General features: G+C 35.6%; 4 protein-coding genes across 4 annotated transcripts; all 4 read left to right on the top strand.

Moving 5' to 3' along the window:
• Window positions 1–139: 139 nt before the first annotated feature.
• LOC145612276 (auxin-binding protein ABP19a-like) lies at window positions 140–1,172 on the top strand. Its single transcript, XM_081667653.1, has one exon. It carries the CDS (start codon window positions 159–161, stop codon window positions 801–803), a length of 645 nt encoding a protein of 214 aa, XP_081523779.1. The 5' UTR covers window positions 140–158; the 3' UTR covers window positions 804–1,172.
• Window positions 1,173–4,622: 3,450 nt separating this feature from the next.
• LOC145612242 (auxin-binding protein ABP19a-like) lies at window positions 4,623–5,673 on the top strand. The gene has a single exon (XM_081667618.1). It carries the CDS (start codon window positions 4,660–4,662, stop codon window positions 5,302–5,304), a length of 645 nt encoding a protein of 214 aa, XP_081523744.1. The 5' UTR covers window positions 4,623–4,659; the 3' UTR covers window positions 5,305–5,673.
• Window positions 5,674–9,140: 3,467 nt separating this feature from the next.
• Window positions 9,141–10,173, top strand: LOC145612251 (auxin-binding protein ABP19a-like). Its single transcript, XM_081667630.1, has one exon. The coding sequence runs from the start codon at window positions 9,160–9,162 to the stop codon at window positions 9,802–9,804; it is 645 nt and encodes a 214-aa protein (XP_081523756.1). The 5' UTR covers window positions 9,141–9,159; the 3' UTR covers window positions 9,805–10,173.
• Window positions 10,174–11,238: 1,065 nt separating this feature from the next.
• LOC145610502 (putative indole-3-acetic acid-amido synthetase GH3.1) lies at window positions 11,239–22,579 on the top strand. Its single transcript, XM_081665829.1, has 4 exons — window positions 11,239–11,441; window positions 12,846–12,947; window positions 21,068–21,844; window positions 21,955–22,579. The coding sequence occupies exons 1-4, from the start codon at window positions 11,239–11,241 to the stop codon at window positions 22,505–22,507; spliced, it is 1,635 nt and encodes a 544-aa protein (XP_081521955.1). The 3' UTR covers window positions 22,508–22,579.
• The last annotated feature ends 186 nt before the right edge of the window (window positions 22,580–22,765 follow it).

Below are 22,765 nucleotides of genomic sequence, written 5' to 3'. Positions count from 1 at the left end.
AAGAATTTAATCAACGATCAATGAAAATTCTACGAGGTTGTAGTACAGTTAGATTCTATAAATAGGAACAATGTAAAAGACACTAACACACCAACCAAAACATATCTTCATTCCCTTATCATTCCTACTCTATCTTATATCTCTAACTTCCTTCAAACATGGATGCTCTCAAAGTTATCTTCCTCTTTGCTCTTCTTGCTCCTTTCTCTTATGCGACATTAGTCGTTGATTATTGTGTTGCGGATTTCAATTATCCAGTTGGTCCAGCAGGATACCCTTGTAAAAATCCTGCTAGCCTTACAGCAGATGACTTTGTTTTCTCTGGTTTGCGTAATCCAAGTAACATAACTAACACAGCTAATGAGCTTTTCAATCTTAGTTCCGTTTTTGCTGTAGATGTAACATTCCCAGCCTTGAATGGTCTAGGCCTTTCCATGGGACGTCTAGACTTTGGTGTTGGTGGAGCCGTCCCAATTCATTCACACAGAGTGTCAGAACTTATCCTTGTATCCGAGGGAACAATAGTTGTTGGTTTTATAGACACAAATGGCACTGCATTCTACAAAACATTACATAAGGGAGATATTATGATCCTTCCACCTACATTACTTCATTTCCAAGTTAATGTCGGAAAAACTCCAGCTCTTGCATTTGTAACCTTAAACAGCCAGAGTCCAGGCTTCGAAATCACTTCTCCTTCTCTAGGTGCAAATGACCTTCCTACCGAGCTAATTAAGAAGGTGACTTTGTTGGATGCTACACAGGTGAAGAAGTTGAAGAAACTTTTTGGTGGCACTAACTAATACTCCGATCCTACTACGTGCATGGTGACATGGTGTTTCTGCTACCGTAGCCCTACAGTCAACTTCTTAAATATTTGCGTGTGCACCTTTTTTTTTTTATTATTTATTTATTTACAAATCATATATTTTTTTTTTCTTGTATGGAGTAATAATGTTCTTTTCTAAATAAGACATCAATATGTGTAATAGTATACATGATTGATAATTCACCTGATTGCCTATCCAATTATTGTTGATACTTGATAATACTGCTTAATTTGTAAAATGAGCCATTATTTTTGAAGCTAAGCACATTTAAAATATGTGCAAATTTATCTAATAATTAAACTCTTCACCTTGTTTACTATCTATTTAAACTACAGACATGCATAAACATTAAAACTTCCATATATATCACCCAACAACAATGTTAAAAAAAAAACTCACCCAACATAAAGTTTTTGACTTTTCAAACAAACATTATTTTTAATGGACTTTTTGTAAAAATGTACCTTATATATACATCAAATTTTGTGAAAAACTACCTTATATAAAACTTGTTGTAAGAAACTACTTTATAAAAACTAAATGTTGTAAGTTGCTACAATGTGCTTAATTTAACAATGAAAGAAAAGGAGAATAAGTAAGGGTTATAAAGGGGCTTATGTAGAAATTGGGTGGAAAAAGGAGAAAAAAACTTGAAAATGGGTCATTAAACATCACTTATTCAATTGAATAATTCGACAGAATGTAGCTTTTTACAACATTAATTGTTTTATAAGGTAATTTCTTACAACTTTTACTGTTTAAAAGGTAGTTTCTTACAACATTTATTTAATGAGGTAGTTTTTCACAAAAATTGACTTGCATAAGGTAGTTCTTCACAAAAAAAATCCTTATATTTTTAATCATTTAATTAGAAATGAGCAAATGTATATTTTTATGTTTCTAAAATTTGCTCATTTAAGCCAAATGAATAAATTGTGCTTGCTAGATATAGCCATGCACCCATTATACATTCATACAAAGTACCAAAACATTTACATACTCTCAAAATAATACTGTAAGTATTCTTATTTTTCAAAATATTTACCTACTTTCAAAGAATATTTCGTATTTCAAAGCTTAATAACCACGTAAAAGCCTAAAAATGTAACAAAAAATTCAAATAACTAGAAAGAAGTCCCTAGAATAATCTCAATATAATAACCAGCCCACATCACATTGAACAACAACAATTTAGTCAACTAAGGTTAATCAACAACCATTAATCATAAATGCATTATTGTTTATACATAAGTGGAGCATTATCTACGTAACTTCTAACGTGACCATGCCGTTCTTTTGCCATTAACTATTAATCTATTATCACTTCAATGCAAACAAGAGCTCCTATATTAAGCTACTACCACAAGCTTACTATTGCACTCTAGATCTCTTATATATATATCTTACATGACAACGGCGAATAGAGATAAAGATGTGGCGGTGTTTATCCGTTTATACGTGTACATGAACGCACGTGAGTGCCTTTGTAAAATTGAATAGCATGTACCTTTATCTCCCTTTTTTTGGGGGGTTTTTGGATTAAGTTTTTTTTTTTTTAAAAAACCCAAAAAGCTTGATATTATATGTTCAGAATTTGTAATGACTATGTTCGAGTTCCTTTATCGTTTAATATGCCAGTTTTTATCGCTACATATATTTCAATTCCAAAATGAACAAATTAAGAACTTTACCTACTATTTTGAAAATTCATTAATACATATGAATCTAATAAAACCTCATTTGATTATCTTTCCTTTGAATTAGTGTACATATAAATCAAAATTTAGGCAATTAGACAATTAAATAAGTTTTCTAATAGATCTAATAAAAAAATGAATTTAAAATTGAAAAAATAAGCTAAAATCAAATCTAATAATTAAAAAAAAGTTGATTTAAACATAGCCTAGTTTTGTTAATATCACATAATATATTGGAAAATTTGTAAATTACCACCCATAAAAGGGTCCTATTTTGAAATTATCACCCATTAAAACTTTTATTTTAAATAACCACCCATTAAATTAAAAAATATTTCAGATTACCACCTTTTTTAGAATTCCGATGGAAATCTGGTTGAGGGCCCCACCTTATCAACTTCCCTCCTTTTTTTTTCATTTCCCTTGACCTAACCTTCTGATTGAAACATTAAACTCAAAAAAACATCTTCTCTCATCAATTTCTTCAACTTATTCATCCAAAAGAATCGATCTTTCCCCTTTTTCTTCCTTTAATTCTCTGTCAACTTTCCAAGTATCCCTTAAGGGTTGAATCAAAACCCTTACTTTTTTTTTTTCTGCAAATTGGGACCCTATTTGTACTTGCATTTGCTGTTGAAGTCTCCATCTTGGTGTGTTTTCTGGGGACCAAAAGCGCGTAGGTGAAGCTCCTGTCAAATGGTGATGTCAACGGCAAGCTTGAGGTGAGCAATTACAGGGGACCCTTTACAATTTTAGACATGTAGCCTAATTGCAAAAAAAACCCCAATTTTAAAGCCCCAAGAACCCTAATTCCAAAATTGTAGAAAACCCCCAATTTTATTGCCCAGGAACCTAATTCCAAAATTTCAGACATGTACCGGCTGCAATTTGAGGAAATTTGGATGAAATTTGGGGCAAAAGTTGTGAATTGATGTTGGATAATTTATAAACATTTAAAAATTGAGGAGTCAAATTTGCCGTTTTTAGCCGTTATGTGGGGCCCTCAACCGGATTTTCCACCGGAATTCCAAAAAAAGGTGGTAATCTGAAATGTTTTTTTAATTTAATGGGTGGTTATTTAAAATAAAAGTTTTAATGGGTGGTAATTTCAAAACAGACCTCTTTTTGGGTGGTAATTTACAAATTTTCCTAATACATTTATATAATGAGATAATAGATTTAATAATAATAAAAAAAATCTCTACTTCAGTTAATTAGGCAAAGGCCGGTAGAACTTAATAATAACATTACTTAATTAATCTCAACAAATCACATAATTCCTAGCACCACTATTCACTTCACCTTATTTTTGTTAAACTGAACTTATTTTTAGTGTGCTGTAATTATTTTTGATGAACTTAAATTTGTTTTTTAATGAAATGAAATTAGTTTTATTGATTTGAAATTATTTTTGCTGAAATAAAATTAATTATATTGATTCTCTATTATATTTCTTCTTTATAGTTAGTAACTATTACTCAACTGAGATTATTTTTACTGAATTGAAATTATTTTGACTGAAAAATTACTTTTACTGAATTGAAGTTAATTTTTACTAAATATTATATTTTTGAGGTGAAGTGAATAATGCCTAAGATAATGTTAAGCTGTGTGGCAAAATTTTGGTTTTGTCGTCTTCTCCATATCAACCAAAAAAAAAAAAAAATACAAAAAATCATTGGTCAAAAGAATCTGTTTATTACTGTAGCTTGTTTTCAAATTAGACACCTCGTATGTAAATTTACAGAAGCTTCCTTTGGTTTTAGAATTCCATTACACTTTCCGCTAATTAGTTGATCCTTTAAAGGGATTAAATATTGAGCAAATAATTTTAAACAAAAAGAAAAAGCAAGAAAGTAAATAAATCTAGGGGTTAAACTTTGAAAATAATGTATATATGGTTTCATAAAGTTCTCAAAAGATGTTAATTGGACTTTAATCTTTATTCCCACGTAAGCGATGATCCCATGCATTAAGAATTTAATCAACGATCAATGAAAATTCTACGAGGTTGTAGTACAGTTAGATTCTATAAATAGGAACAATGTAAAAGACACTAACACACCAACCAAAACATATCTTCATTCCCTTATCATTCCTACTCTATCTTATATCTCTAACTTCCTTCAAACATGGATGCTCTCAAAGTTATCTTCCTCTTTGCTCTTCTTGCTCCTTTCTCTTATGCGACATTAGTCGTTGATTATTGTGTTGCGGATTTCAATTATCCAGTTGGTCCAGCAGGATACCCTTGTAAAAATCCTGCTAGCCTTACAGCAGATGACTTTGTTTTCTCTGGTTTGCGTAATCCAAGTAACATAACTAACACAGCTAATGAGCTTTTCAATCTTAGTTCCGTTTTTGCTGTAGATGTAACATTCCCAGCCTTGAATGGTCTAGGCCTTTCCATGGGACGTCTAGACTTTGGTGTTGGTGGAGCCGTCCCAATTCATTCACACAGAGTGTCAGAACTTATCCTTGTATCCGAGGGAACAATAGTTGTTGGTTTTATAGACACAAATGGCACTGCATTCTACAAAACATTACATAAGGGAGATATTATGATCCTTCCACCTACATTACTTCATTTCCAAGTTAATGTCGGAAAAACTCCAGCTCTTGCATTTGTAACCTTAAACAGCCAGAGTCCAGGCTTCGAAATCACTTCTCCTTCTCTAGGTGCAAATGACCTTCCTACCGAGCTAATTAAGAAGGTGACTTTGTTGGATGCTACACAGGTGAAGAAGTTGAAGAAACTTTTTGGTGGCACTAACTAATACTCCGATCCTACTACGTGCATGGTGACATGGTGTTTCTGCTACCGTAGCCCTACAGTCAACTTCTTAAATATTTGCGTGTGCACCTTTTTTTTTTTATTATTTATTTATTTACAAATCATATATTTTTTTTTTCTTGTATGGAGTAATAATGTTCTTTTCTAAATAAGACATCAATATGTGTAATAGTATACATGATTGATAATTCACCTGATTGCCTATCCAATTATTGTTGATACTTGATAATACTGCTTAATTTGTAAAATGAGCCATTATTTTTGAAGCTAAGCACATTTAAAATATGTGCAAATTTATCTAATAATTAAACTCTTCACCTTGTTTACTATCTATTTAAACTACAGACATGCATAAACATTAAAACTTCCATATATATCACCCAACAACAATGTTAAAAAAAAAACTCACCCAACATAAAGTTTTTGACTTTTCAAACAAACATTATTTTTAATGGACTTTTTGTAAAAATGTACCTTATATATACATCAAATTTTGTGAAAAACTACCTTATATAAAACTTGTTGTAAGAAACTACTTTATAAAAACTAAATGTTGTAAGTTGCTACAATGTGCTTAATTTAACAATGAAAGAAAAGGAGAATAAGTAAGGGTTATAAAGGGGCTTATGTAGAAATTGGGTGGAAAAAGGAGAAAAAAACTTGAAAATGGGTCATTAAACATCACTTATTCAATTGAATAATTCGACAGAATGTAGCTTTTTACAACATTAATTGTTTTATAAGGTAATTTCTTACAACTTTTACTGTTTAAAAGGTAGTTTCTTACAACATTTATTTAATGAGGTAGTTTTTCACAAAAATTGACTTGCATAAGGTAGTTCTTCACAAAAAAAATCCTTATATTTTTAATCATTTAATTAGAAATGAGCAAATGTATATTTTTATGTTTCTAAAATTTGCTCATTTAAGCCAAATGAATAAATTGTGCTTGCTAGATATAGCCATGCACCCATTATACATTCATACAAAGTACCAAAACATTTACATACTCTCAAAATAATACTGTAAGTATTCTTATTTTTCAAAATATTTACCTACTTTCAAAGAATATTTCGTATTTCAAAGCTTAATAACCACGTAAAAGCCTAAAAATGTAACAAAAAATTCAAATAACTAGAAAGAAGTCCCTAGAATAATCTCAATATAATAACCAGCCCACATCACATTGAACAACAACAATTTAGTCAACTAAGGTTAATCAACAACCATTAATCATAAATGCATTATTGTTTATACATAAGTGGAGCATTATCTACGTAACTTCTAACGTGACCATGCCGTTCTTTTGCCATTAACTATTAATCTATTATCACTTCAATGCAAACAAGAGCTCCTATATTAAGCTACTACCACAAGCTTACTATTGCACTCTAGATCTCTTATATATATATCTTACATGACAACGGCGAATAGAGATAAAGATGTGGCGGTGTTTATCCGTTTATACGTGTACATGAACGCACGTGAGTGCCTTTGTAAAATTGAATAGCATGTACCTTTATCTCCCTTTTTTTGGGGGGTTTTTGGATTAAGTTTTTTTTTTTTAAAAAACCCAAAAAGCTTGATATTATATGTTCAGAATTTGTAATGACTATGTTCGAGTTCCTTTATCGTTTAATATGCCAGTTTTTATCGCTACATATATTTCAATTCCAAAATGAACAAATTAAGAACTTTACCTACTATTTTGAAAATTCATTAATACATATGAATCTAATAAAACCTCATTTGATTATCTTTCCTTTGAATTAGTGTACATATAAATCAAAATTTAGGCAATTAGACAATTAAATAAGTTTTCTAATAGATCTAATAAAAAAATGAATTTAAAATTGAAAAAATAAGCTAAAATCAAATCTAATAATTAAAAAAAAGTTGATTTAAACATAGCCTAGTTTTGTTAATATCACATAATATATTGGAAAATTTGTAAATTACCACCCATAAAAGGGTCCTATTTTGAAATTATCACCCATTAAAACTTTTATTTTAAATAACCACCCATTAAATTAAAAAATATTTCAGATTACCACCTTTTTTAGAATTCCGATGGAAATCTGGTTGAGGGCCCCACCTTATCAACTTCCCTCCTTTTTTTTTCATTTCCCTTGACCTAACCTTCTGATTGAAACATTAAACTCAAAAAAACATCTTCTCTCATCAATTTCTTCAACTTATTCATCCAAAAGAATCGATCTTTCCCCTTTTTCTTCCTTTAATTCTCTGTCAACTTTCCAAGTATCCCTTAAGGGTTGAATCAAAACCCTTACTTTTTTTTTTTCTGCAAATTGGGACCCTATTTGTACTTGCATTTGCTGTTGAAGTCTCCATCTTGGTGTGTTTTCTGGGGACCAAAAGCGCGTAGGTGAAGCTCCTGTCAAATGGTGATGTCAACGGCAAGCTTGAGGTGAGCAATTACAGGGGACCCTTTACAATTTTAGACATGTAGCCTAATTGCAAAAAAAACCCCAATTTTAAAGCCCCAAGAACCCTAATTCCAAAATTGTAGAAAACCCCCAATTTTATTGCCCAGGAACCCTAATTCCAAAATTTCAGACATGTACCAGCTGCAATTTGAGGAAATTTGGATGAAATTTGGGGCAAAAGTTGTGAATTGATGTTGGATAATTTATAAACATTTAAAAATTGAGGAGTCAAATTTGCCGTTTTTAGCCGTTATGTGGGGCCCTCAACCGGATTTTCCACCGGAATTCCAAAAAAAGGTGGTAATCTGAAATGTTTTTTTAATTTAATGGGTGGTTATTTAAAATAAAAGTTTTAATGGGTGGTAATTTCAAAACAGACCTCTTTTTGGGTGGTAATTTACAAATTTTCCTAATACATTTATATAATGAGATAATAGATTTAATAATAATAAAAAAAATCTCTACTTCAGTTAATTAGGCAAAGGCCGGTAGAACTTAATAATAACATTACTTAATTAATCTCAACAAATCACATAATTCCTAGCACCACTATTCACTTCACCTTATTTTTGTTAAACTGAACTTATTTTTAGTGTGCTGTAATTATTTTTGATGAACTTAAATTTGTTTTTTAATGAAATGAAATTAGTTTTATTGATTTGAAATTATTTTTGCTGAAATAAAATTAATTATATTGATTCTCTATTATATTTCTTCTTTATAGTTAGTAACTATTACTCAACTGAGATTATTTTTACTGAATTGAAATTATTTTGACTGAAAAATTACTTTTACTGAATTGAAGTTAATTTTTACTAAATATTATATTTTTGAGGTGAAGTGAATAATGCCTAAGATAATGTTAAGCTGTGTGGCAAAATTTTGGTTTTGTCGTCTTCTCCATATCAACCAAAAAAAAAAAAAATACAAAAAATCATTGGTCAAAAGAATCTGTTTATTACTGTAGCTTGTTTTCAAATTAGACACCTCGTATGTAAATTTACAGAAGCTTCCTTTGGTTTTAGAATTCCATTACACTTTCCGCTAATTAGTTGATCCTTTAAAGGGATTAAATATTGAGCAAATAATTTTAAACAAAAAGAAAAAGCAAGAAAGTAAATAAATCTAGGGGTTAAACTTTGAAAATAATGTATATATGGTTTCATAAAGTTCTCAAAAGATGTTAATTGGACTTTAATCTTTATTCCCACGTAAGCGATGATCCCATGCATTAAGAATTTAATCAACGATCAATGAAAATTCTACGAGGTTGTAGTACAGTTAGATTCTATAAATAGGAACAATGTAAAAGACACTAACACACCAACCAAAACATATCTTCATTCCCTTATCATTCCTACTCTATCTTATATCTCTAACTTCCTTCAAACATGGATGCTCTCAAAGTTATCTTCCTCTTTGCTCTTCTTGCTCCTTTCTCTTATGCGACATTAGTCGTTGATTATTGTGTTGCGGATTTCAATTATCCAGTTGGTCCAGCAGGATACCCTTGTAAAAATCCTGCTAGCCTTACAGCAGATGACTTTGTTTTCTCTGGTTTGCGTAATCCAAGTAACATAACTAACACAGCTAATGAGCTTTTCAATCTTAGTTCCGTTTTTGCTGTAGATGTAACATTCCCAGCCTTGAATGGTCTAGGCCTTTCCATGGGACGTCTAGACTTTGGTGTTGGTGGAGCCGTCCCAATTCATTCACACAGAGTGTCAGAACTTATCCTTGTATCCGAGGGAACAATAGTTGTTGGTTTTATAGACACAAATGGCACTGCATTCTACAAAACATTACATAAGGGAGATATTATGATCCTTCCACCTACATTACTTCATTTCCAAGTTAATGTCGGAAAAACTCCAGCTCTTGCATTTGTAACCTTAAACAGCCAGAGTCCAGGCTTCGAAATCACTTCTCCTTCTCTAGGTGCAAATGACCTTCCTACCGAGCTAATTAAGAAGGTGACTTTGTTGGATGCTACACAGGTGAAGAAGTTGAAGAAACTTTTTGGTGGCACTAACTAATACTCCGATCCTACTACGTGCATGGTGACATGGTGTTTCTGCTACCGTAGCCCTACAGTCAACTTCTTAAATATTTGCGTGTGCACCTTTTTTTTTTTATTATTTATTTATTTACAAATCATATATTTTTTTTTTCTTGTATGGAGTAATAATGTTCTTTTCTAAATAAGACATCAATATGTGTAATAGTATACATGATTGATAATTCACCTGATTGCCTATCCAATTATTGTTGATACTTGATAATACTGCTTAATTTGTAAAATGAGCCATTATTTTTGAAGCTAAGCACATTTAAAATATGTGCAAATTTATCTAATAATTAAACTCTTCACCTTGTTTACTATCTATTTAAACTACAGACATGCATAAACATTAAAACTTCCATATATATCACCCAACAACAATGTTAAAAAAAAAACTCACCCAACATAAAGTTTTTGACTTTTCAAACAAACATTATTTTTAATGGACTTTTTGTAAAAATGTACCTTATATATACATCAAATTTTGTGAAAAACTACCTTATATAAAACTTGTTGTAAGAAACTACTTTATAAAAACTAAATGTTGTAAGTTGCTACAATGTGCTTAATTTAACAATGAAAGAAAAGGAGAATAAGTAAGGGTTATAAAGGGGCTTATGTAGAAATTGGGTGGAAAAAGGAGAAAAAAACTTGAAAATGGGTCATTAAACATCACTTATTCAATTGAATAATTCGACAGAATGTAGCTTTTTACAACATTAATTGTTTTATAAGGTAATTTCTTACAACTTTTACTGTTTAAAAGGTAGTTTCTTACAACATTTATTTAATGAGGTAGTTTTTCACAAAAATTGACTTGCATAAGGTAGTTCTTCACAAAAAAAATCCTTATATTTTTAATCATTTAATTAGAAATGAGCAAATGTATATTTTTATGTTTCTAAAATTTGCTCATTTAAGCCAAATGAATAAATTGTGCTTGCTAGATATAGCCATGCACCCATTATACATTCATACAAAGTACCAAAACATTTACATACTCTCAAAATAATACTGTAAGTATTCTTATTTTTCAAAATATTTACCTACTTTCAAAGAATATTTCGTATTTCAAAGCTTAATAACCACGTAAAAGCCTAAAAATGTAACAAAAAATTCAAATAACTAGAAAGAAGTCCCTAGAATAATCTCAATATAATAACCAGCCCACATCACATTGAACAACAACAATTTAGTCAACTAAGGTTAATCAACAACCATTAATCATAAATGCATTATTGTTTATACATAAGTGGAGCATTATCTACGTAACTTCTAACGTGACCATGCCGTTCTTTTGCCATTAACTATTAATCTATTATCACTTCAATGCAAACAAGAGCTCCTATATTAAGCTACTACCACAAGCTTACTATTGCACTCTAGATCTCTTATATATATATCTTACATGACAACGGCGAATAGAGATAAAGATGTGGCGGTGTTTATCTTAAAACGACATGGGTTGAATGGGTGTGTTGATCTTGAGACATTTAAGAACAAGGTTCCGGTGGTGACGTATGAGGATATTCAGCCGGATATCCAACGTATTGCTAATGGGGATTCCTCACCAATTCTTTGCGCGCAACCAATTACTGAATTTTTCATTAGGTGATTTTCTATTGCTATTTTTAATCTTTTACATACCTAGGTCGATTTTTAGATTTACTTTGTATATCTTAAATGTGCAAAGAACCATTGTCCACTAGAGTGTTCATAAACGGTTAGGATCGAGAAAATAGACTGGATCAGACTAGACCATCGAAAAACTCTACAAAAAAATATTTCGATCTGGTCCAAAATTAGAAAAGGTTTTGGACGATGAATCAGTTTTTCTTTTAAAATTATTGATAAAACTTTAAACATGTTAAACTTTTACCTTTAACATGTCACAAATAATTTTATATTGTTAGTAATTTTATGTTCGACGTTTGACTTTGTATTCTTTCCTAATATCAACTTTCTATAAACTATGCTAATTGATAATGTGTTCAATTTACCTGTTGATAGAGTATAAAACATATTCCTGGGTCTCAACCATCAGCTTAAGCTTTTGGTTGAGTTGGTCCACTATCATGGTATCAGAGCCAACGTGACACAAAGGTCACGGGTTCGAATCTCATCCACCCCCACTTTCAAGTGGAATATTAAGCGCTGGGTATGAGGGAGACCCATGCTGCATCCACACTTCTAGTCCAAACGGGCTCTCGTGTAAGGGGGCGTGATAGAGTATAAAACATATTCCTGGGTCTCAACCATCAGCTTAAGCTTTTAGTTGAGTTGGTCCACTATCATGGTATCAAGAGCCAACGTGACACAAAGGTCACGGGTTCGAATCTCATCCACCCCTCCTTCAAAGTGGAATTAAATTGCACCAGGTATGGGTGGGCCTGTGTTGCATCCATATTTCAAGCCCAAAGGGTCTTTCATGTGAGGGGAGTGATAGAGTATAAAACATATTCTTGGGCCTCAACCATCAACTTAAACTTTTGGTTGAGTTGGTCCACTATCACCTGTATGCCCCGTTAAATTGGGGCACTTAAATAAAAAGAAAAGGGAGTTATATAAACTTCATAGCTAAGTAGCATTACGAAGTAGCAATCCATATTATTAGGTGCTAACAAAGTAAACAAAAGACACCAAGGATTGATCGGATTACTTGATTATGCTTGATATTTCCATTGTTACCTCCTTATTGATAGAGTTAAGAGAAAGAGAATGTTGGAAAGATTAAATAAATTGAAGACTTGAAGAGTATACAAGAGTATTTATATTACATATGTAAGCATTAGGCTATGACTAGATACTCAAAGTATATATCTAGGTACATTAGACAATAGTTAGAAAAATCTTTGATAATTAACCAAATTATGTAAATCAAGGAAATGGAATAAATCACAGGATACCAATATTGCTAACATCATTACCCTTTACACAATTACACTTATGACCTTATCAACAACCCTTTAGGGATGTACTTCGTATTTATCATTTTCTAAATCGAGATTATTGCAGCTCGGGAACTTCAGCAGGAAAAGCAAAATTGATTCCAACAACTGCTGAGGATAAGGATTCGAGGACGCTGCTTCACAGCCAATACATGTCATTCATGAATGAGTAAGTCGATCTCTTATAATCGCCATTACTCAAAATTGGGATTTAATATAATACTATATATATATATTTTTTTTTTGACAAGAGCGAAAGAAAAAGCAAAAACTAGGTATTACACATAAAATCCGATCTAGTGATCCGACATTGTTTTGCAATGTCATGAGCCCTTTGAACTTGGTCTCTGTTAACCTTAATAATTGCACATCTCTGGAAAGCCTTCCCTGTATCCTTGATAGCTTTGATTGTCCAAGCAATTGAGATGTCTTTACCTAGGTTACCTTGAAGGTTGTTGATGAGGCCGGTAGCATCTGAAAGGATCATAACCTCTTGTTCTCCTCTGTCTCTAGCCCATATCAGAGCTTCCAAGCAAGCCCAAGCCTCACAATGTAAGGCCGAGGCTGCCGTCCCATGTTTACCTCCTTTGTGAATAACATTCGGGCCAGACCCGATTATAGCAGCCCACCCAATATCCGAAACTGAAGTCTTCTTTTCCCATGCGCCGTCCACCTCCACTTTGAACCTAGCAAATCCAGACTTATCAATCCCGAGTTGGACACAGAAGAACCCTGGAGGGGCACACGAATCCGATCCATTTCCTGTTTCCGAAGGAGTGTCTCTTACTGTCCCCATGGTAAAGACCCCATGTTCCTGAAGTGTTCTGTTAATCAGAGCTGTGACTAGACTTGGGTTTCTTCTCACATTTCTGAAGACTTCTTCATTCCTAGCTTTCCAAAGTCCCCACAAGGTAGCTAAGAACTTTGGAATACGATCACCATGTATACCATCCTCGCTATAGAAAAGCAGGATATAATGCTGGATCCAAACTCTCATCGAGTCAAACCCAGGCAGATCAGAGCAAATAGTCAAGGGTCCATTCCCCCAGACCTCTTTTGCTAGAAAACACATACGAAATATATGTTGGATGTCTTCAATTTCCTCTCCACAATAGTCACAAACCTCATCCATGTGAATCCCCCTTTTTGCTAAGTTGTCCTTGACCGCCATAACATCATGGAACAATCTCCACATGAAAATTTTCCATTTAGGTTGGGTCTTTAATCTCCAAATGAGCTTAACGAACTTCTGTTCATTCATGTTGAGGTAAACTCTGTCAGCTTCGGGCTCTGAAGAGCATAAGTAGTAACCTGTTTTCACCGTATAGTTACCCGAGGGATGATGCTTCCAGTAAATGTAATCATCATTTGGTCCCGTTGGAAGTTCCATTGATAGGATGGATTTTGCACTTCCCCATTCAAAACATTCCCTAACTTTCCCCGCTTTCCAAGTTGAAGATTGAGCATCAATAAAATCACTAACCTTCCAGCTCATAGCATCTCTCAACATTTGTCTTGAGTTAACTGCTGGAATCTCCCCTCTTGCCCAAGGCATACTAATTGCAATGATCTTTTCTCCATTCCCAACCTTCCATGCAAATCCTTTTTTTAAAACCTCAATAACTCTCCCCAAGCTAACCCTTCCCCAAGAGGGGTTACCTTTCCTTTCATATGACCTTGCCATATTACACAAGCCACAAGGCTGACACCCTCTATAGATTCTTGAGATTAATAATTGAGGGTTGAGGTGCATCCGGGTGGCTTGTTTGAAGAGAAGAGAATTATTAAGGCCTGTGGATCCTCTAATACCTAATCCTCCCATGCTTTTTGGAAGCTGAATAATCGATCTGCTTACCCAGTGTATCCCTTTGTTACCACTGTTAGACCACCAGAACCTAGCGATGAGAGAGTCAATCTTGCTTGCTATACTCTGTGGCAGTTTAAGACATTTCATGACATGAGCTGAGATGCTTACTAACACAGTGTTGATGAGGACAAGCTTTGCCGGTTGACTCAAGTGTAGTGAAGCCCACGAAATGATTTTTTCAGAAACCTTATCCACCAGGTACTGAAAGGAAACACTCTTCTTCCCCTGTATATCAATTGGAACCCCTAGATGGATTCCCATATTTTGAGTCTCGGTCATCGACAGTATCCTTTTTAGACCAAGTTTTGTACTTTCAGCAACTCCTGGGGAGAATTTCACAAAGGACTTTTGAAGATTCAGCTTTGACCTGAAGCTTTGCCGAACCTGTGAAGAATGTCACCAATGCACTGGCAAGAATCCTCTGTAGCTTTGAAGAAAATCATAGCGTCATCTGCGAAAAATAAGTGAGATATAGACGGTGAGCGACGCGAGATCTTCAAGCCTTTGAATTGTTTAATGTCTTCTGCTAATGTCAGCATTCTTGAGAGAATGTCCATGCAGAAAAGGAAAAGGTAGGGGGAAAGGGGGTCCCCTTGCCTAATCCCGCATTGCGGGCTGAAGTGATCAATAGTTCTCCTGTTGATGACTGCTTTAAAACTAACCTTCGAGATACACTGAGATATCATCTTGATCCAGTGCCCCGAAAAACCATAAGCCCGCAGAACTTTAGTCAGAAACAGCCAATCAACCCTATCATACGCCTTAGACATGTCTATCTTTACCCCTGTGAAGTTGGACCCTTTCTTTGAGTTAATCAGATGCATTAACTCATGACTCAAGAGGATATTATCCTCCATATATCTACCTGGAATAAAAGCATGTTGATTCTCAGAAATAATGTTCGGAAGAACGGTCTTGAGCCTGTTAACCAAGCATTTGGAAATACATTTGTACACTGTGTTGCACAAACTGATCGGACGGAACTGACTAGCCAATTCTGGAACCTTAACTTTTGGAATCAAAACTAGGAGGGATTGATTCCACTCCTTAAGCATATTACCTGTTCTCAGGAACTGTTGTACACTTTCTACAACCAAATGGCCAACCTCTTCCCAATAAGTGTGGAAAAAATCCGCAGTAAACCCATCCGGCCCTGGAGACTTCGAGCGATGCATGCCAGACATAGCCTTTTTAATTTCTTGTTCTGTGAAGGGCCGATCTAACCATTCTCTGTCCCCAGCACAAAACTCCGGAATGTCTAGTTGTCGTAGTAGGAGATCAATATTCTCCTCATGATTATCGGGCATAGTTGGATTATAAACCTCCTTAATAGAGCGTAGAATCACTCCCTCCACCTCCTCGTGCCCTTCTACCCATCTATCATTCCCATCTTTAAGGGTGATAATCTCCTTTTGCAATTGCCTTTGTTTAACCCTCCTATACATAAAAGGGGTTGGACAATCACCCTGTTTTATCCAATTTTCTTTCATTCTTTGTTTCCAATAATCAAAGCTTAGTTGGCATTCCGGAACGAGGTTGTTGATGAGGTTCATGTATTCCTCCCCATCACTGATTGAATTGACATTTATCCCCGATCTGTTGATGTCATTTGTGATCTTCCTCCAGTTAATACCCCAAATTTTTCTGTTTTCCAAACACCAACTTTGGAGTTCCGTTCTTAAGGCCCTCAACTTCCTAGAAAGCCTAAACATACTTGAACCTCGGATTTCCAATTTCCACATATTTATAGCTGTTTCTTTAACTTGAGGGAAGTTAAGACACCAATTCTCAATTTGATAGGGCCTATTGGAATTCATAGTAGGAGGATGAGAAACATAAGTGATGGCTGCGTGGTCCAAGCAGACAATAGGTTCATGGAATACCCTACCTTCTGGTGAGTGCTGGAACCACTTCTCCGTGATGTAAGCCCGATCAAGTCTCTCAAGGATAAGCCCATCGCTCTCCCTTTTGTTACTCCATGTGAATCTTGGCCCCACAAAAGGCACCTCAGTGACATTACTACTAAACCTCCAATCAAGGAAGGCATTAATCCCTCTAACTGATTGGCTTCCCCCTATCTTGTCCGATCCACTTTCAACCTGGTTGAAATCACCAATAACAAAAACATTCTTGTATTCATCTAGGAACCATTGGAGTTGTTCCCAAACTAAAGCTCTATTTTCTACTTGAGGCTCGCCATAAAGAAACATCACATACTTCGCATTTCCATTAGATTCAGAAATTTTACAAAAGATGAAGTTCTTAGCCGAATACAAACACTCCACTACATCATTTGACCAACCTAGAACTAAAAGCCCCCCGCTACTACCATCCGAATCCCACCCAAAAACTGACGAAGCACCCAAAAAGTTTAACTTAGTAGCGGCATTTTCAAAGGCCATTTTAGTTTCCGAAATAAACATAAATAAAGGAGACTTAGATCTAAATAACCACACTAGATAAGGAATTGCAAGGGTGTGTGGATCATTTAACCCCCTACAATTCCAAGCAACCACACTCATGATTGGTTCGGGGGCTGATCTGGTACAGCCACCTCACCCATCGAGATCCTCTTCGTCGATTCTAGAATAGTCCCTTGCACATCGATGTCCATATCATCAACTATCACCCTTAGCTCAGAAGTAACCTCTTCACTTTTTTGTCTTTTAAAAGACCCTGAAGAAGACGAAGAACGCTCATCCTGCCTTTTCTGTTTCCCCTTCCTTGCGATGTCACCATCAATTTCAACTCCAAATTCTCTAGCCATATCCGGATCTGAGATGGCTTTGGAAGTGAATCTTCTTCCCCCATTCTCATCCCTCAACCAAACATTGAAACCCCCTTTTTCTGACCATCGATGCAAGCGTTTGAGCCATTTCCTTCCTACCCAAGTGTAATCAGATTCGCTTTCCCGAACTGAATCACCGTCGCAAGAATGTTGTAGGTGCCTAGTCGCTTCTTTAATTCTTTTCCTTGTGTTTGCACTATCGTCGAAATTGAACAGATCTGTAAAATTGAAAGAACTCAAATGCGAAACTGGTGTATTTGGAGGGTCGAATTCGGTAAGTGGGAGGTTTGGTAGCCCTGCTAGCTCGTCAGAATTCAGGCGCAAGAAAGGGGGAGTTGCTGATCTTGCTCCCTGAAATGGACCAAACACACTTCTGCTTCGCGCACTTCGTATTCCCAGAGTGAGAATAGTTCCTGCTTCCATCAAGCACGCAAACTCCTCATCAGACATAGTCGCATCTTCCCTCCTTTCCGTCGACATTGTTAGCGGTTCTGGACCCCCCTCAGTCGGCAAATCTATCGGCGGTGGTGCTTCGATCCTGTATCCACCCGTGCTACCTCTGTTTCCATTAAAGGTGTTCGTCCCATTAACCCAACCAGAGATCCCAAGAGTGTGAAAGAGCGTCCCCGGACCTGCTCTTTGTTGGTTGTTTTGCCGAGCAGCCGATGATTCCCCGGTCTCAAAAGTCGAACCCGGGAAATTCGGCCTTGATAAAACAGGGGAGGTGCTATTGCCCAATCCCGATGTGTTGGCCCGCCTAGGATTGGGCCTCCACGGCCTAAAACCCGCCCCTGTTGCAGTTGGGCTGAGTTGACTAAAGAAAGAGCGCCTCTGAGTGTCTTGCGAAGAGTTGCTCGAGTTTTTATTTGCCCTGCTTTGTGTGAACTCTGCATATGGGTCATCTCCCATTCCCAACCTTCTTCCAGGTGAGAGAGTTAGATCGATCTGGACTTGCCATGTTTCCACAATTTCAGATTCATTATGCGAGCCACCTTCCGATGAGTCCTCTTCCCCTGTAAAGAACTGCTCACTTTCATCTTTCTCTGATGAAAAGGCCGGCTGATCGAATGGATAACCATCCTCAAACCGAGGTGCCTCCCTTGGGATTCGCCTATAAAAAGGCATGTCTTCGGGGTCGTTGTGGTGTAGCAGATCCACATTAGTGTTTCGAAACCTGTATCTATCAGGTAAACCTCGAATAAAGTTAGTATAAAAGGGGTATTCAGCAGGTCCGTACAATACCCGTACTCCATCCGCTTCGACTTCATCAATTCTTCGTCTCACCCTTCTTCTTGCTATCATAGGAGGAGTTTCACATTTTGATGTAGCATGCCCTGCACATCCACATATCTTACAAAACCTGTATAACCCTTCATATCTAAAATACGTCCATATCACCCTATCCCCTTCCAAAGGTATGAAGCACCCTGGAATCAAGGGAATGGACAGATCGATTAGAACCCTTGCCCTTAGCTTGGCATGAACGGGTAGATTATCACCATCTAGGTCGATTTCCTCGACATATCCCACATGTCTAAAGATTTGTTGAGCCCATCCCGTAGTTAGATAGGCTAGAGGAAGCCCATATGCTCTAACCCATAGGCTAGACAGAGAGAAATTGATGTGTTGAGGCACCATATCAGATTGATAGCCTCTGAATTTGATAATTCTTCCATCTATAATTGTAGTACTGACTCGCAATATTCCTTCTAGATCTTGTTTGTTACATTCAAACAAGAAGTAGATTCCAGATCTACCCGGATCTCCCCCCTCCTTATCCATCTAGCATTCACAGTGAGTTGGACTAGCACACGTGAAGGGGGAAAAGGTCCAACAAAGACTCCAATCACACAAGAATTATAATTTATGTTGCTGTTATTCAGGTTGAAATTTGGTGGTGGTGGGATTAGTGGTCCCCCACGCAAGTCTAAATCATTCAGCTCATAATGAGCATTTGGGTGATGTGTTTGTTGCTCATTATGAGAGTTTGGTGAGTTTGTTTGGTAGCACATGACTAAGAAGAAAGAGTACAATTAGAATAAAACAGAGGTGCAGTGATACAGAGAAGAAGAAGAAGAAAGAAAGAGTAATAAGAGTAAGTTGAAGTTTGAATCTGATTAGCAGTGAGCCTTAATTTATAATCCACCTAACAGCCTTGGAAGGCGAAAAATCACCAGCGTGGGGAGCAGTTTCTGTAGTGATTAAGACTCCAGGTTTAACTAGCCGCCTCTAGCTAAACTCAGCTCCACCAATGAGCAAAGAAGACAATTAATGCTCAATTAGTATTGGTTGCATGCAGCTGCCAGGGAAATATGGATAGCCGTATTGCGGTAAACAAGAAATATATTGAGAAAGGAGAATTTCTTTTTGTAGAACCGAGAATGATAGCAGTAGCAAAATAATAAGACTTCCTTGAATGCACCAAAAGAGCTAATTAACCAAAGACATAAGCAACCCACCAGCAGAAGGGACCTCCTTGCTGCCTATATTGATAGAAGGGAGTAGAACTGAAGAAAATCTTAAGAAAAACAGGAGAGATCTACAAATCAGATAGACAATCCTGAAGAATGAACCCTAGTTTTGCTAGGGAGAACTCACTTTTAGTGAGAGGAGCTCTCGTTTTAGAGAGAGAATTGCCTCTAGTTGGAAATCTTTAATACTATATATATTTACGGAGTGATAAAATTTTTATTATTACACCTATATATTAAGTACAAATAAACCCATACTAACAAATAATATCTTTGTTATTCTAATTAAGTTGTTTAAATCTAATTTTTCGCCACTTGTAAAATTTTATATGTTTATATCTCATTTTTTGGTAACACAAGTAAAAAAATTGATACCTCAGAGTCACATTTATTTTGATATGAATTTAATAAGGTTCCACATGTCATAAAAATAATTCTAAATGTTGTCAAAGTTAAATTGTAAATAATTTTAAATGTGCGAGTGTAAGAATTTATTTTTTTTATTTTCTTTTTTTTAAAAAAGGACATATGTAGTATATTTATAGTTACCTTTCCCTTTTGTAGCTTGCAAATAAAATGGAACTATAATAGTAAGGAAAATTTGTGAGGAAAGTCCTTTTAAGTAGACTTTTTTGTGACAAAGGCCCTTTTATAAAAAAAGGTGGCATAAAAGGTCCTTATCATGTTTAGGTTGTGAGGAGGGTCCTTTGACCATTTTGCGGCGTTGACTTCTTTATTTTCCGCCCAAAAAAAGTCACATCTAAGTTCTTTTTTTTTCTCCCTCCTCTTTTCCCCTTTTTTTTCCCCTATTAAACCCTATTTTCTAGAAACAATTAACACCAAAACTTCAATTGTAATCCCATAAATTAAAATTGAAGGTTATTCAAAGTAATTCAAGGTTAATCCTCCCCACAATGAGAGAAAATAGGGAAAAAAGGGAACTTAATAAGTCACATGCTTTACACGTGGCTTTTTTAGCCGGAAAAAAAAATCAACGTCGGAAAATAGTCAAAAGACCACCCTCCTCACAACCCATACATTATATAAGGACCTTTTGTGCCACCTTTTTTATAAAATGACCTTTATCACAAAAAGGTCTACTTAAAAGGACCTTCCTCACAAATTTTCCTAATTGTAATTTGGTTAAATTTGTTTATCAACAGATGCATACCAGAACTAGGCAAAGGGAAGCGCCTCTACTTTCTATTCACCAAGACAGAAAAAAAGACTCTAGGAGGCCTAGTGGTTAGTCCGTTTACAACAAGCTTCTTCAAAAGTAGCCACTTCAGGAATCGACCCAACAATTATACTAGCCCTAATGAGGCAATACTCTGCCCCGATTCTTTCCAATCCATGTACACCCAAATGTTATGCGGTTTTTATGAGCGCAATGAAGTCCTATGTATCGGAGCCATCTTTGCATCCGGCCTTCTTCGTGCCATCCGTTTCCTTCAAGTCCACTTTTTCAACCTTTGTCACGACATCACCACTGGTACTTTAAGCTCAACGATCACTCATTCGGGGCTACGGGCCTGCATGGATAAGATCATGAGGCCCGACCCGGAGCTTGGGCGGTTCATAAACTATGTATATGAAGGTGAGAATTGGGAAGGGATAATTAAGAGGATTTGGCCCAATACAAAGTACTTGGATGTGATTGTGACGGGTGCAATGGCTCAATATATACCTATGTTGGACTATTATAGTGGTGGGCTACATAAGATAAGTAACAAGTACGTTTCCTCAGAATGTTTGTTTGGACCTAATTTGAACCCAATGTGTGTCCCCTCGGAGGTCTCCTACACGATTCTGCCTAACACGACGTATTTTGAGTTTATCCCACTCGACGACAGCTCAACTCATCCGATTGTAGAGTTGGCTAATGTGGAGGTTGGAAAAGAGTATGAGATTGTAGTCACCACACAATCAGGATTGTATAGGTAATTTATCTTAATACTCTTGGGTAACAAATTAACAATGTGTGTTTTTTAAGGTTTTTTTTTCAACATTATTAACAACATTCCTATATTTATTACTTTCAAATGTATAGGTACAAAGTGGGGGATGTGTTACACGTGACAGGATTTCACAACTCAACTCCACAAGTTAAGTTTGTTAGAAGGAAGAACGTTCTACTTAGTATCGACATAGATAATACGGATGAATCCGAGTTGCAAAATGCAATTGAGAGCGCATCAACTCTACTCAAAACCTTTGACGCAAGAGTTGTTGAGTACACAAGCTATGCAAATGTCAAATCTTTACCGGGACATTATGTTATTTATTTGGAGCTTTTAACTAATGACACCGCAACTAAGCTAGATCATGAGGAATTGGGCCAGTGCTCTTTAGCCATTGAGGAGGCCCTTAACTCGGTATATCGACGAAGTCGGGCTGTACACAAGTCAGTCGGGCCACTAGAGATTCGAGTGGTGAAGAATGGAACATTTGAGGAGTTGATGGACTATGCAATATCAAGAGGAGCATCTATCAATCAGTATAAGGTACCTAGGTGTGTGAATGACATGTCTATAGTTGAGTTGCTAGACTCTAAAGTAGTTTTGGCCCAAGAAAGCCTTACTATGCCCCATTGGAGCCCATAAGGCCATAATGAGGTACCACATCTTAGCGTAGGTCTTAGGTCAGTGCTTTTGGAATTACTTTTCAGATTTTCATTTCAGTTCATTATAACATTAAAAAAAAATAATAGAAATTTGCATTATTTTAAATTATTTTATTTAAGTTCGTCGGTTTAATTTAAATCTGATTAGTTCAGTTCAATTTTAATTTAGCTTTATTTTCAGTTCAGTTGATGTGGCTCACTCAAGACTCACAGGGACTACAAGCTATAATAAGATTGA

The sequence above is a fragment of the Chenopodium album genome, chromosome 24, assembly GCF_948465745.1.
Source record: "Chenopodium album chromosome 24, dcCheAlbu1.1, whole genome shotgun sequence".
NCBI classification, from domain to species: Eukaryota; Viridiplantae; Streptophyta; class Magnoliopsida; order Caryophyllales; family Amaranthaceae; genus Chenopodium; species Chenopodium album.
This window is presented reverse-complemented; position numbering and strand designations above follow the sequence as displayed.